This window comes from Vipera berus, assembly GCF_964194415.1.
Source record: "Vipera berus genome assembly, chromosome: 2".
NCBI classification, from domain to species: domain Eukaryota; kingdom Metazoa; phylum Chordata; class Lepidosauria; order Squamata; family Viperidae; genus Vipera; species Vipera berus.
In genome coordinates, this window is record NC_138203.1 from 88,751,454 (window position 1) to 88,766,661 (window position 15,208).

The 15,208-nt window shown below is 43.0% G+C and overlaps 1 protein-coding gene across 1 annotated transcript in view; it reads left to right on the forward strand.

Annotated features, from left to right (window-relative positions):
- The window catches only part of SVEP1 (sushi, von Willebrand factor type A, EGF and pentraxin domain containing 1), a 143,597-nt gene extending 142,378 nt beyond the window's left edge, over nt 1–1,219 (forward strand). The window contains exon 49 of the mRNA XM_081317032.1: nt 1,100–1,219. Within this exon, the coding sequence (XP_081173158.1) occupies nt 1,100–1,130 (31 nt within the window). The 3' untranslated portion in view covers nt 1,131–1,219. The remainder of the gene's footprint in view (nt 1–1,099) is intronic.
- The last annotated feature ends 13,989 nt before the right edge of the window (nt 1,220–15,208 follow it).

Genomic DNA, 15,208 nt, shown 5'->3' on the forward strand with positions numbered 1-15,208 from the left:
AATCAGTCTTGCAGGTCAGCTTGCAATTTCCCATTTGAGCATTATCCCAGAACAGAACAGAACAACAGAGTTGGAAGGGACCTTGGAGGTCTGCTAGTCCAACCCCCTGCTCAGGCAGGAAACCCTATACCATTCCAGACAAACGGTTGTCCAATCTCTTTTTAAAAACTTCCAGTGTTGGAGCATTCACATCTTTGGGAGGCAGGTTGTTCCACTGATTAATTGTTAGTTAGTTAGTAGTAAAACAACTGGGAGACCTGACTGTTTATAAGGTTATGGCTATCAGCTCCAGACAATCTGCTAGCTTGAAGAAAGCCTGGAAACCAAGACGCAAGTAGGCTAATTCAAGATATTTTCCTGAATTGTTGGCAGTATCTCATTTCAACCGATGTTATTAATTCCAAAAATTAGTCCATGCTAGTCTCACTCCAATTTACATTTACAATTTACCCATGTTATTAATTAATTTACAATTTACCCACAATATTAACTCCAAAAATTAGGCCACGCTAGTCCCACGCCAATTTAACTAAAGCCAGACCCTCTGCTCCATTCAATATTCACTTTGAACAGAACATCTGTTGGAACTAATTGAGAATGTGCTGGGCTGTAGCTTGGCGGGAAGAGATTTTCCCTTAAAATAAGGAACTGTGTTCACAGCTCCCTATTTCGGTCGACGGACATCCTCAATCATCCAGGTCATGATTGTCCCAAAGGTGCTTTTCCAAAAGGCAACTGGACTCTCTTGGCTTTTTCCTTGAAAACGTTTCTCTTCTCATCCGAGGAGCTTCTTCAATCTTCAGTTCATTTCTTCAGAACTGAAGAAGCTTCTTGGATGAGAAGAGAAACGTTTGCAAGGAAAAAGCCAAGAGAGTCCAGTTGCCTTTTGGTTAAGCAGTTTACCTTTGGGAGCTCCTATTTCTGTTTGGGTTTCTTCACACAGGCTGTGATATACCGTATGTGCAAAGGCTTGCTTTCAGAGGCGTTACAAACAGAAACACCCCCTTATGCAGCCAAGACAGATTTCTCTTTGTATTTCATAAATTGCCAAGAATAATGGACTCTTATTCCCCCTTTTCTTTCCTGTCTACTAACCTAGGAAACGGAAATCTGGATTCCACCACTTTTAATTTAAGAGCAAAAGCTATGAAGACTCTGATTCCAATCCGATGGGCTTTGGTACTACAGTCACTGTAAAATCAAATATACTGGATTTTTTTTTTAAAAAAACAACAACAACAACCTGTTTTGAATTTATTATTATATTTTTCTTAACCGTTTTAATTTTGAATGGAAGCATCTTTATGTGTTTTTTTTCTCTTGCAAAAAGATACATGCTAAAATGTTGCTGCTGTCAAACACACAAATGTACAAATTTTGTTCACCGAAAGAGAAAACTTTACAGTCTCTCATATTATGGGTGCAAAACTCTAGTCTAAGTTGTGTTCCATCGCCAAAAAAGATGCTTGCATTGGGGATGAAACTTAATTTGACTCATATTTCCCTTTCCCCTACCACCTCATGTAACTGATGTAACATAAGTGAAAATGTAAGTGAATACATTAGACTAAGAACTATGATCAAACCTTCTTATACTTGGTCTCTTTTCTGTTACTGGATCCACTATTGAAAGTAATTCAGAAATAGAGAGGGGATAAGGTAAGACATGGAAAAGGGGAAAATTCAGTCTCTCCCTCATGATCTTTTTATATGCTAACATAACCAATACCTTTATAAGTAAATGAGATGAATAATAAATGCTTGCCCTGTTAGATCTGGTTTTGGTCTAAGATAACTCCTGCAAACCATTTGTCTATTTCATTATAGTAGTTGCAAGATGGACAATATTTAGTTAATGTTGTTTGATGGAACAAATTGGAATCTGAAGCTTACAGCAGGGGTCCCCAAACTGTAGGCCCTGGCCCACTATCCGGCCACAGCTGCTTGGCCACTGGGCCACATGAAGAGATGGCTAGTGTACCCACACTCGCGTTAGCGCCGCCCCAAGCATCCCACCCATGTTAGCACTACCCCACCCCAAGCATCCCGCCAGTTCTAGTGCCGCCCTGACCCCGAGCATCCCATTAATGCTAGTACCACCCCAAGCATCCTACCGGCGCCCCGGCCCAGAGTATCCCACCGGCACTAGTGCCACCCATAGTGTCCTGCCATCACTAGCACCACCCCATTTGCAACACTTGTGCCTGTGCAGCCCCATTTGCATGTGTGTATGCACTTGCGTGTGGCTGTTTGCATGTGCACATGCGCTCATGCATGGCCATTTGCGTGTGCACATGCAGTCACGTGTCTCATTTGTGCACGTGTGCAGGGGCTCATTTTTGCACGTGCACACGCGTGGCCCATTTACACATGCGCATGTAGCGGTGCCTGCCTCCCTTTCCAGGCTGCCAAATCAAAAGATTGGAGACCTCTGGCTTACAGCATTCCAAATGGTTTGAACTTGGTAAATAAGAATATTCTATTTTCAAAATAAATATATGAAGGCCAACAACCCCACCACTCATGCGAAGAAAATACTTCAGATATTTTTCCATGCCATGGAAAACTGTTGCTGAAAGGGGAGCTACCAATATGGAATTATTTCAGATTTGATAGAAATAGTAATAAATCAGAGGCGCAATCCATGTTTTCTTCTATGTAGGCCAGTGAGTGGGCTATCTGAAGGAAAAAGAATGGAGAAGGGAGCAGATATGTCAGCAGCGACTCAACTGCCTATAAAAATGTGTTTCTGGCTGCTAAAATCAAGTTTACTGGGAAAGCACTTGTTATTTTATCATGGATACATATTTAAAATATATGTGGATTTGGTGAATGATTACCACTTAAGCAGTCGCAGACAGACAAGGAGACCTGAACTCTTTGGTAGCCTCACCGTGCAATGAACAAAGACACACATTTAATTTCACAGCTACTAAGATTGTTGGCCATGCAGGTACAAAGATAGTCAGGGAAACAATTGAAGCCTGGGAAATCGGCCCCTTGTCCATTAACAGGAGTGCTGATTTACCACCAGCTTATCAAGTACTTAGGGCCGAGGGCTTGGCAGCAGAAGGAAACAACAGCCAATTGCTAGCCAGCAATCAGCCAACAGGAAGGCACCATATAAGCACGTCTCACGGAACAGACCAAAGCACGTATTCCAGTAGAAAGAAGTTCCCAGATGATGGGTTCCAGCATGAGTCTGGAAAGAGCTTGGGAGAGTAAATCTCTGGTCCTGGTGACCGATCCAGATTCAACTTTGCATCAATATCCCGGGACACGTATATTGACTTCATTCGTGATTACCGCTTAATTCAAAATAAGTAACACGGTAGTTGTCTTTCCCATGAAAAAAAAGTGAAAATCAGATTTCATGATATTATTTGCCAGAATGCAACATTTGTCAAAACAGGACAAACAGCTTCCAATTTTCACTGAAATTAATGAGTAGTTGTCCTTTACCCTGGATTTAAAACATAAGAAGTTTTTCAAGTAACATTCCTCACCATACTTATTTCCCAGGAAAAGAACTGCTGAGTCCCGATTGAAAAGGCAGCATGGCATCTAGAGTAATACAAAAAGACCGTGGTTAAATACTGCAATAATTATATCCAGAGACATCCACCAGAATAATTTACCTGCTGATAAAGTGAAAAGTAGGAAGGAGAACTAATGTGTTTTATCCTCTTAAGTAAATGCCTTACTTTCCTTACTGCATTACTGTTCTGTAATGTACGTTCATATTACAATGGATGCATCTATATTAGCCCCTTTTTTCACAAATAGAACCTTATATTTTCAAAGCAATTCTCTTTTATCTTTCCCTGTTCAATTATAACAATTTTATTTTGGGCTTCAGATCAGGTTGAAAGCTACTCTTTCCATAAGCGAAAACTAAAGGATGGACATAACATTAAATGTGTATCTGGGAATAGCATGACTAATTTTCTGTAGAAGGAAGGTTTCCTGATAGGTTTGATGATGACAGTGTCTGAAATAATAGGTTTGAAAAGAGAATGTCTTTCTCCTCTTCTTTTTTTTCCTCCCCTTGTATTGCATTATTTGCTATCGTGCACTTACTCATTTCTTTTTATTCAGCAGAGAGGTCTCCTGCTGATAGACACAAGACACTCCGAATTTGCAATCTATCTCTAAAGGTTGCATCAACATGATATTTTTTTTCTTCACGACAGCGTGGAGGTTGGTTGCAATTGCCTTTTGGGATTTGGTTAGAGAGACTTGACATTTTTAAATGTCCTCCTATTCAAGTACTAACCATGCCCAGCTCTGCTTGGCTTAAAAACCCAAAGTGTAACAACTAAACTAGTTACTACAGTACACAACGTAAAAATAAATATTACGAACATTTTAAAGCAAAGCATAATCAGCCTCCAGTGAAAGACATATGTCAAATGCTGTGGGGTTTTGTGGTTTGAATGATTAGGGACAGAAACAGCAGTTTGCACATACTGATTTTTGGGAGCCACAATTCATCCTTAAATTGTTCAGTTTGCACATTTTTCTATTATTTTGCAAATACTACAAACTGAAACATCGGCAGATCTTTACAGATAAAGAAAAGGGGATTAATTCATATCTGTAGTATACCACCCATATTTATAAATACTATCCCACCCTAGTATAATTTGTTCTGTGGAGTGGGGCTAGCCCAATGTGTAGATTCAACCCTGTAATTCCACTTCCAATTTTCTTGGGGAAGCTGCATTACAGTATAGAAATGAATAGTTGTAGCTTGTATGGTGACGCTATTTATCCGTGTTTTTCCTTTCTTGGGCATGCTTGCATATGTTTATAATTTTACATTCAAGTCCTTGCAAAGGATTTTTAGTCATTTAGAAGGAATAAGCAGGCCTAGCTTTTTTTTTCTCCTAAGCATTTTCCAAATTAAAAGGAAAAGGGAAATTGAAATGTGCGTTAGTTTTAACCAGAAAGCCAAACCTCTGAGAGACAGCAATTTGCTTGTTAGCAAAGCAGCAGTTAGTAAATAAACCCATCGATATTTTTTCTTATATAAGAAATTGGGTTGTTTTTCCCCCACTCATTCTAAGGGCACCTATTACTAAAACTGAAATACATTCTATCTTATTCAAGCTCTTCCAGAAAATATAGCAATAAGATTTTCAGTGGCTAGCTTCCCTTCCTAATGAGCTTTAAGAGGCTTCCAAATCTACATTACTTTGTAATATATGCAGCCCATTCTAAGAAATCCATTTCCCCAGCCCTACTCCCAGCGGGCCAGATCCTGAGTTAACTACGTTATAAGGTTTCAGCTGTAAGACCATCTTCATAAAATGGGGGAAAGAGCTCTAAAATAAATTAGCCATTATCTTTTTCTTTGCAAGATTCCTTCTTTTTCTACTTATTCATACACAGTGTGTATGAGTGGCTGTACTTTGCGCCAAAATGTTTCTGTCTGGCAAGTGATAGAAGATCACGTACAGCAAGGCAACCATATTGCTTATTTTCGGTACTAGCAGTTCATACATTTCCCCATTATATTGGATTAATACAGAAGGTGCGAAATCTGACCTCAAAAGATCCACCAGATGTAGCTCTGCTGGCAGGAAGTGTGATGCCCGAAAGGAAAAAGCCGGAGAGTCAAAATGAGGTGGGCTGTTCTTATTACATCCGTAGAAGAATCACCATTGCATTTTTAAAAAAATTACGGTTTAAACACATCAAATATATTGTAATTTATGTTACCATTTGTCTTGTGTTTCGACGATTTCTATGTGATGCACTTTACATTGTAAATAAAGTTGCACCCTGTTTAGTACCTGTAATCTAACTTGTGTTTCTTCTTTGGGTAGCTACTTTCTGGTACTCGGATAAAAAGCTTATTTGGTAGCGTGGGAAAAAGTCTTGGACCTCTCTCATCCTCCCTCTTAGCTGCTGCTGCTGCTGCTCTTAGAACTGAACAAAGCTTCACAGGAGTGCTTTGAAGCAACCTTCAAAGTGTAAGAGCTGGGTGTTGTGATTCAGGGTCAGCCTGTGGGTTCGGCAGTTGGGTCGGATGATTCAGAGGAGGAGATGGGAGGTATTGGAGAGCCTGAAGAGGACAACCCTGAGGCTTCGCAGAGCCCTCAGCCAGGCCCCTCTCATCTGGTTACTATGCAGACCCAGCTGTGTGAGCCTGACAGCGTGGATGAAGATGACCCACAGCTGGCCCTGTTCAAGGATGCCCGACACAGGAGGCAGTCAATCAGGAGTAAACAGAGGAAGGCAATGGGGCACCTCGGAAGGAGGCAGAGAGAAGCCACGCCTTGAACTGTTTAAAAGGGGAATGTGTGGGAGGGCTGGTTTGCTGAAGGCAACCGTTTGAATAGCTCCTGTTTCATGGTTCGTGTTTTGGTTTTGCTCTGTTTGCTCTGTTTTGTGTCAATAAATTTGGCAGGCTTAGTTCCAGGCTCTTGCCTTTTTGTAAAGGGGTTGTCCCTGCCTTTTCTGCAGGGCCGGTAGTAGGCTGGTACAGAACACTGGGTGTCTGTGGGGTAAAAAGTCCATAGCTCTTCCCAACATAATCAACCTATGCCAGTGGTGACAAACCTATGGCACATGTGCCACAGGTGGCACGTAGAGCCCTCTCTGTGGGCACGCACGCCGTCGCCCCAGGCCTAAGCCTTCAGCTGGCTTTTATAAAGCCTTTTTGCTTTAGGCCTCCACCACTGTGTGCAAAAAAAAGGTTCAATCAATCAATTTCAACTTCTCATGGAAAAAAAAGATCTTGCAAAGTTGGAATTGATTGATTGACCTTTTTAGTCCCACCCAGTCTGCCATTACCACCGCAGCCATGCCCACCTGATGGGCCATGCCAACCCAATGGGCCACGTCCACCCGGCACCCGACGATACATACGTGTGTTTTGGGTTGCAGTTTGGACATTCGGTCTCTAAAAGGTTCACCATCACTGACCTATGCAGTCTGCCCCCTCTTCACAAAAAATAAAATAAAACAAGCTTCTCCTATTTACACTAGGACAGTGGTCCTTAACTTTTACGGCTTGGCGGCCCGGGAGGGAGGCAGTTTGGCCCGCCGCTCACACAACTCAAGCTGTGCCAGCTGCCGCTCGCACAAGTTGAGCTACTCACGCGTCCCGGTTCCAAACGGGCTGTGGGCCAGGGGTTGGGGACTCCTACACTAGGAGAATCCAAGAATTTGCCCATATGTACATGCTTCCCATTTGAAAAGATGATAGAACAGTTTGCTGGCATTCACGTTTTGTTCCTTTAACTTTCCTCTTCGTAAATCTTGCTTATCAGAGACAGGAGAAAGAGTCTTGTTCTTGACATTAACCACTTCCAGTCCCAGATGCTACCAGAAGCTTGACCATAAAACTGCTTTGTGAACGAGAGTGGGGCCCCCCACCCCCATTCAAAAGTGAAGCAGCCAAGTTGCTTCACTGGACATTCCTTCACTGGTGGTTTTTGCAGTACAAAATTGCTCTTGTGCTTGCCTCAGCGACCGAACCTGCCAAACCAGAGCCTTGATGTGACCCAGAGCATCTTGTAGAGCAGACACAAGTCACCACCAGGACAAGATGAATCGTTACGTTTCCATGGGGAAAACATGCCTTGTTGGTCCTGAGCCATTTTGTACAGGCCCAGCCATTGCTGGCTATTAGAGCCTGAAAACTGAAGCACGAGACTAACGTAACCAGCCTGCCAACAAAGGTGTCAAGGATAACTGGTTAACATTAATTGCTCTTGGGGCAACAGGTGTGTCCCAAGTAGCAATACAGTACTGTGTGTGTGTGTGTGTGTGTGTGTACCTGATTCCTGCCAATTGCATGGACAAGTCCCTGCAATTTTCTCAGAAAGATTTTCAGAAGTGATTTACCAATGTCAGCTTTCTCCTCGGGTTGAGAATGAGTGGCAGGCCCCCAAATCACCTAGCTGGCTTTATGCCCAAGGCAGGACTAGAACTTAGTTTCCTGGTTTCTCTCTGGCTTCCTTTTAACCCCTAAGTATTGTACAACTATTAAAGAAAGCACAAGTTAGTTTGCGTTAAGAGTACAAATCCCACATACACAACTGCAAACCTGTTGAGCAAGTCAGGAACATTGTGCAGACAAATTAGCGCTCAGGAATAGAAGAAATGGTATTATTAGCCATTGTTGGCCAAAACTCATGAAACCTTTAGGTCAGTGGTGGCGAACCTGTGGCACGCGTGCCAGAGGTGGCACTCAGAGACCTCTCTGTGGGCACACGCACCGTTGCCCCAGCCCTGCCTCCCCCTGTGGCCCCCTTCTGACCAGCAGCCTGCCCCGGAGGAGAGTCGCCCCCGGGTGCAGCCCGCACAGAGCAGCGCAGCCAAGGACATGTCATCCAGGCAGCAGGGACAAGACTCAACTTTTGCGGCCTGTCACATGCAGATGATGCTGCAGGGTGCGGGTGGAGGATATGGCTGCCACGGTGCTACAGGGCCGCCTGGGCGATCTGCTGTGGCAGGCCGTGGAGGTGGTAGGTGGCCCTGCGGGCAGGCGGGGGCAGGGGTGGAGTGGTTGGGGCGGTTTTTGGGCACTCGGTGTCTAAAAGGTTCGCCATCACTGCTTTAGGTGAAAAAAATGAAAGAGCATGTGGTGCAGACAGAGCCTTCTCAGTAGCCGATCAATTATTGAAGGGAAAATAATGGAGAGCTAGGAAAGGATGAGTAGAACAGAGTCAGCAAGGCTACACTGAATAGTGGGGAGTGCAGCACTCTTGGAAAGGGTCACAACAGGACCCAGCTCAGTAACTCACACAGCAATAGAAAACAAAGAGTTTAGGATGGAATCCATCCATCACGTGCCCATGTAACGTCCTGAATTGTGCTCCGCCATCCCTCTGACCTGCTGCCCAAAGTTCAGTTGGCTACATTACAGGTAGTCCTCATCTTACAGCCACAGCTGAGCCCAAAATTTCTGTTGCTAATCCAGACAGGCAAGTAGATTTTGCCCCATTTTAGGACCTTTCTTGCCACAGTTATTAAGGGAATCGCTGCAGTTGTCAAGTTGGTAATACGGTTGTTATGTGAATCTGGCTTCCCCATTGACTTTGCTCCTCAAACGTTTGCACAAGATGATCACGTGACCCCGGGACATTCTCTACCGTCATAAATATGAATCAGTTGCCAAGCATTTGAATTTTGATCATGCGACCAAGGGGCACTGCTGCAGTGGCCGTGTGGAAAATGGTCGTTAAGTCACTTTTTTCAATACCACTGTCACTTCAAACAGTTCACTAAATGAACTGTTGTAAGTCGAGGAAGGGCCACCCTTGAGTGCACAACCTGTGGTGGCCATAATACAAAGGAAATTCCCAAAGGTGGCAAGATGTGAGAAGCTAGGCCTGGGTTTTCAAATGCTCTGGTCCAGAAGAAGGGAGAAGGCTGCAGGCAGTAATGTAAATGAAGCAGCTAGCAGCTGGAAATGGTCTGGGATAATGAGAAAAAGGTGTGGGGAGGAACGGTACTCAAGAGAGGAGCAAAAGGGAGCCGAAGAAAGGAAATTGCAGCTGGGTTTGGAAAAATGTGGTCAGTGGAGAAGGCGGCAAATGGCCTTTAGGCTGACAAGAGCTACAAAAAGCAACAGAAAGGATTGGGGAAGCCTGTGTGGTAAGTTAGGAAATGAAAATGAATGGGAAAAGGGAGAAGCTGCATAAATGGAAGAGCAACGAATGGATCTATTCTGGTGTGTGAGGTAGAAAACGGGGAATATTTTATTTGTGAGATGATAATCCTGAAAAATGGGGACACGGTGGCTCAGTGGGTTAGGACGCTGAGCTTGTTGATCAGGTCGGCAGTTTGGCGGGTCGAATCCCGAGTGCTGCGTAACAGAGTGAGCGCCTGTTACTCGTCCCAGCTTCTGCCAACCTAGCAGTTCGAAAGCATGTAAAAATGCAAGTAGAAAAATAGGCACCACAATGGTGGGAAGGTAACAGCGTTCTGTGCGCCTTTGGCGTCTAGTCATGCCGGCCACATGACCACGGAGACGTCCTCGGACAAGCGCTGGCTCTTCGGCTTTGAAACGGAGATGAGCACCAGCCCCTAGAGTCGGAAACGACTAGCACGCATGTGCGGGGGAACCTTTACCTTTACCTTAATCCTGAAAAAGAAGTACAGAAAAATAGTTTGTGCGCTGAAGTCTGGTTTTTGCCAGTTTTACATAGATTTGGAAGTGAAGTGAACTGTTAACTACAACAATTACTTCATTTGGTCAATTAAAATCATTTATGTGTTATTGATATTTTCCTGCGGTATTGTTCCAAATGGCTCTGAGTGGTAATCATTTGCCTCAGTTTGTCATTTAGATAAGTTGAGTTATCTATAATTCTATATCACTGTGCAAATGATATAAATGGATACAAATGATGTAAACAATCTCAATTGTCCAGACTTCTTAAAAACAATTAGAGTTTATTGCTGGGGATAATGTCTGAACAAAAATGTTGTCTCTGGCATATAAAGTATGAGGATTGAGTTTTTAATTCAATTAAAGTTTACTCTTTTTTTCCTGGATTCCGAATCTCTGGCAAGAAAATAGCATCTTTCAGCATCAACCATTGTTCTGAAGTGGATGTGTTGTGATGGGCCGCACTCATCACGGCGGTCATTTTGTGAAGGCCCCCATAATACTCCAAATGTTAACGTTCCTATGTGGCCTACAAATACTAACAGTATTGTTTGTTTCCAGTAGTCTCATAATTTTTAAAAAACCTTACTGAGACAAACTGCCCAGAATCACAGTATAGGGGAGATGGGTATAAAAATGTAAAAAAATAACAATTACACTTTCTAGTCTTTGGATATGGACGCTGAGCTTGTCGATCAGAAGGTCGGCAGTTTGGCGGGTCGAATCCCGAGTGCCGCGTAACAGAGTGAGCGCCTGTTACTCGTCCCAGCTTCTGCCAACCTAGCAGTTCGAAAGCACGTAAAAATGCAAGTAGAAAAATAGGGACCACTACGGTGGGAAGGTAACAGCGTTCCGTGCGCCTTTGGCGTCTAGTCATGCCGGCCACATGACCACGGAGACGTCCTCGGACAAGTGCTGGCTCTTCGGCTTTGAAACGGAGATAAGCACCGGCCCCTAGAGTCGAAAATGACTAGCACGCATGTGCGGGGGAACCTTTACCTTTACCTTTTTAAGCAAAGGTGAGTTAAAATTCAAAGACCTATAGGAGAGTGTGAACATCAGAAAAAATAACGGGTATATATACAGCTGGTCCTCGACTTACAACAGTTCATTTAGTGACCATTCAAAATTACAACAGCACTGAAAATGATTTATGACCATTTTTCACACTTCTAACTGATGCAGCATCCCCATGGTCACGTGATCAAAATTCAGATGCTTAGCAACTAACCCATATTTATGATTGTTACAGTGCTCAAGGGTCATGTGACACACACCCCCTGCGACCTTCTGACAAGCAAAGTCAATGGGGAAGCCATATTCACTTAACAACTGGGTTACTAACTTAAAACAGTTGCAGTGATTCACTTAACAAATGCGGCAGAAAAGGTCGTAAAAATGGGACAAAACTCACTTAACAAATGTCTTATTTATCAATAAAAAGGTGGGGCTCCATTGAGGTCGTAAGTTGAGGACTACTTTTATTATGATCTTGGCTGAACAGCTTACTCAGATTAATTGATATGGAGCCTGTTTTTATTTCTTCCATCCCCCATTGCACACATCCACATAATAGCCTGTAAAGACACGCTACGCTCTGCAAGCTACAGCTTTTGTCAAAAAAAGGTCAAAATTTTGCTTCAAATTGAAAACATTACCTTGGGGCATTTGCTCAGGACAGTTATAGTAAGATGACTACTCCAAATTTTAGCTTCTCCAACAGTAGAGGATTAATTGATGAAAACATGAAACAAGATGTAATTTCTCTCTTCTGTCTTTCAAATATTGCCAGAATGTTGATGAATTTATATAAATTACAAGGGTGAAATGCCTCGTATGCCTTGATTTTGTTCCATTGGGCCAAATTTCACTGTTGTGTATGTAGAAATGCCAGGCTAGTATAGCCACCACAACACCAGGTGGCATTGGTTGGGCGTCCTGATTGGTCAACCTGTCCGGCGGGAAATATACAGCACCAGGTTGGGTGTTACCTGGCTGGCGGGAAAATAGAGCAACCGGGTTAGCTGGGGTCATGGCATCAGTAGGCTATAAGAGGACTCAATTCCATCTTGTAATCAATAAAGGTATCTAGCACTATGGTGACTCGTTCCTGTGTCCACGCGGTCGCCCACGCTACAACATTCAGAGTCTGGATTGGAGCATTGGAGAGACCAGCCTAACTTCCAGCTTCCTGCCACCTTTTCTTAGAAATTCTTCTGGTGTGTGTGGCTACTGTAAACTTTTTTGTGTTCAAGGGCTGTTCCTTCCATAATGAAACAATGCTCTAACTCGAGGGTCGCCAAACTTGGCCATTTTAAGATTTGTGGACTTCAACTCCCAGAATTCCTCAGCCAGCCAGCCAGCCAGCATGGCTGCATGAGGAATTCTGAGAGTTGAAGTCCACAAGTCTTAAAGTTGCCATGTTTGGAGATCTCTGCATGATCTACTACAGCATATTTCCATAGAAAAACTACATCTACTGACCAGCAAATGGAAAAGTGGGAGCAGCCTTCAATACCTATGTTTGCAACCCAGAGATCTAGAATCACCTCGGAATGCCAGATCCAACCTCCAATCTAACCCAAGCAAATTGGGGACAAGAGCCCGCCAGCCTCTATCTCTGAACTGTGCTGCCTTCCCCCCACCCACCCCACCGTCCCACTCCAGTTAGTAGCAGTGGAAGAAATGGAGCCAGCCCCATCTTGACAAATGTGTGAGAGAAGCACTCACATTCAGATTAATAAACTAACACGATAATCGCAGCCCTCAGAACAGCTGGATCAATCTAAATAGTGCGGCTTAAATAGTCTTGTTTGGAGAACTGGGGGGGGGGGGGAACCAAGCCTTTTCAGTGCTGAGCTCAAAACACACACCATATAAGCACATTTTGATTTCAGTGTGGAACATTCCAAAATTGAAATCTGACTGAATCCCTCTGCTACAGGCAAAGTGATTGAATCCCAAGCCTAGGAGCTGGGCGGGGAAGGGGGGGGGGAAATACCAGGACATGCTTCCATGCAGACTCTAGTTTTCCTGTGGAAACAGCTAGAAAGCAAACTAGAAGAACCTCAGTTATGACTGGGCAGTGGACTAGATAGATGGACCCCAAAAATCAACAAGGAGTCTGAAAAACTGCAAAGGAAAAGGCATTCGGTAGGGGAGGGGATAGAATTGTAGCATGGAAAAATCTGGATGAATTGTACGGTGGATTTTGGGAGGCTGCAGGGACCACAGATATGAGGCAGGGAAGATCCATGCAAGTAATCACTTACTCCAACAGCTTACTTAACTACAGACCTGCAGTATAATCAGAGCCACATTTAAAATGACAAATGGGGAGGGGGAGCTGATAATGATCAAAGAAGCAGGAGGCACAGAGAAATAAATAACCTTTTCCTGCCTCGTTATAGGCCTGAGGAAAATCCCTTTTTTGAAGCTGCTGTTGCATTTGGCTCTCATTTTAGTCTCTAAAGAAAATTCTGGTTTCCTGTGAGGCCTGTTAAGTTCCACCATATCCAGCCAATAATAATACCACTTGACCTGACATCAATGCTTTTGAAAACTCATAAACATACAAAGCAAAACGGTATTCCTGGATAGATTTCATACTGAATTGCAAACTGATTGCAAATTGTATTTTCCTAATCCTATTTCTATGCCATGAAGAGGGTATAGGTATAGTGGTTAAGGCACCAGGCCCAAAACTGGGAGATGGTAAATTCTAGTCCTGCCTTGGGCAGGAAGTCAAGCTGGGTGACCTGGGACCAATCCCTCCCTCTCAACCCTAGAAAGGAAACGAGGGCAAATCATTTCTAAAAATCTTCCAAAAAAAACTGTTGGGACTAGTCCAGGCAGTTAACATTGACTTAAAGGACCGTGCACGCATACAGACACGATTGTATAGTGCACTTTCAAGACTGAAAAATTGACCAGCTGGCTATATTTATTTATTCAATTTGTATAGCTGCACATCTCAAACCAGTGACTCTGGGCAATGAACAATCATCAAAACAATTAAGTTTAAAAAATACAAAAAATTAATATAAATAGCCAAAATATATTATAGCCCATTGCATTTATTTTAAAATTTGTGTTAAGTAATTTTCAGCATTACATCACCAGGAACTAGCATCACGTGGATTATACATAAAGCAGTGACTATACTATACTGTAGTCTGTCCATTCAGAACTGAGCTTGTAAATTTTGTACTTTTTACTTAGTTCTTCTGTTTAATTTATTTCTGGCTTGCAAAATGTGAAGATTATGACAAAGAATGCTTCACACCAAGATCATGATTGTTTAGGACAAATTAATTGCAAAAATTATAGATTTCTTCTCTGTGCCATTTCGTATTATTTCTATGGGTCATAACTTGCTTCCAGACCTAATGGGAAGGGAGAAAGGAAGTCAGTCTTTCAATGACATGTTGGATGGAATTGAAATGATATATAAAAAAATACATCCATATTACTTTTGTGTAATCATCCATTGAATTAAAAGGAAACACCTGTAGCAGGACAGCACCCCCCCCCCAAAAGAAATATTTGAGGGAATATTGAAAAGCAGAATATTATATTTCCCAAAGGAATACAGTAATGGAGAAAGAAAATCTTAAAAGACAGAAACCAGCCCCAGCCCCTCTCCCTTAGGCAGAGACCAGCTCTGTAGAAATGCAGATTTGATAATCCTATTCAGAACGGTTGGGGCCAGGAAGCTTGGAGCTGATGAGATTAGAAAGACAAAGACCCCTAAAATATATATACCCCACCAAAACTCTAAAGACATGACCCTTAGGACATAATAGGATTAACCCACCAATTCCAAAAAGGATACATTCAAAAGCTCAGGTCAAAGTTCAAGCCAGGAACAGGAAACAACTCCAAACACAAAAGCCCAAGAAGGTATAAAAACCTACCATTCCCAGCTACATGTGGTCAGCTTTCCTAGAGCCACGTTTCTGTCTTGTGGTTCTGCTCTTCAATAAACTACAACTTTTCTAAAGCAGTCTCCATTTTGTTTATTCCCAGCTTGTACTGGACCCGGATGAAGATTTTTCTTTCAACACACCTTTAGAGGAA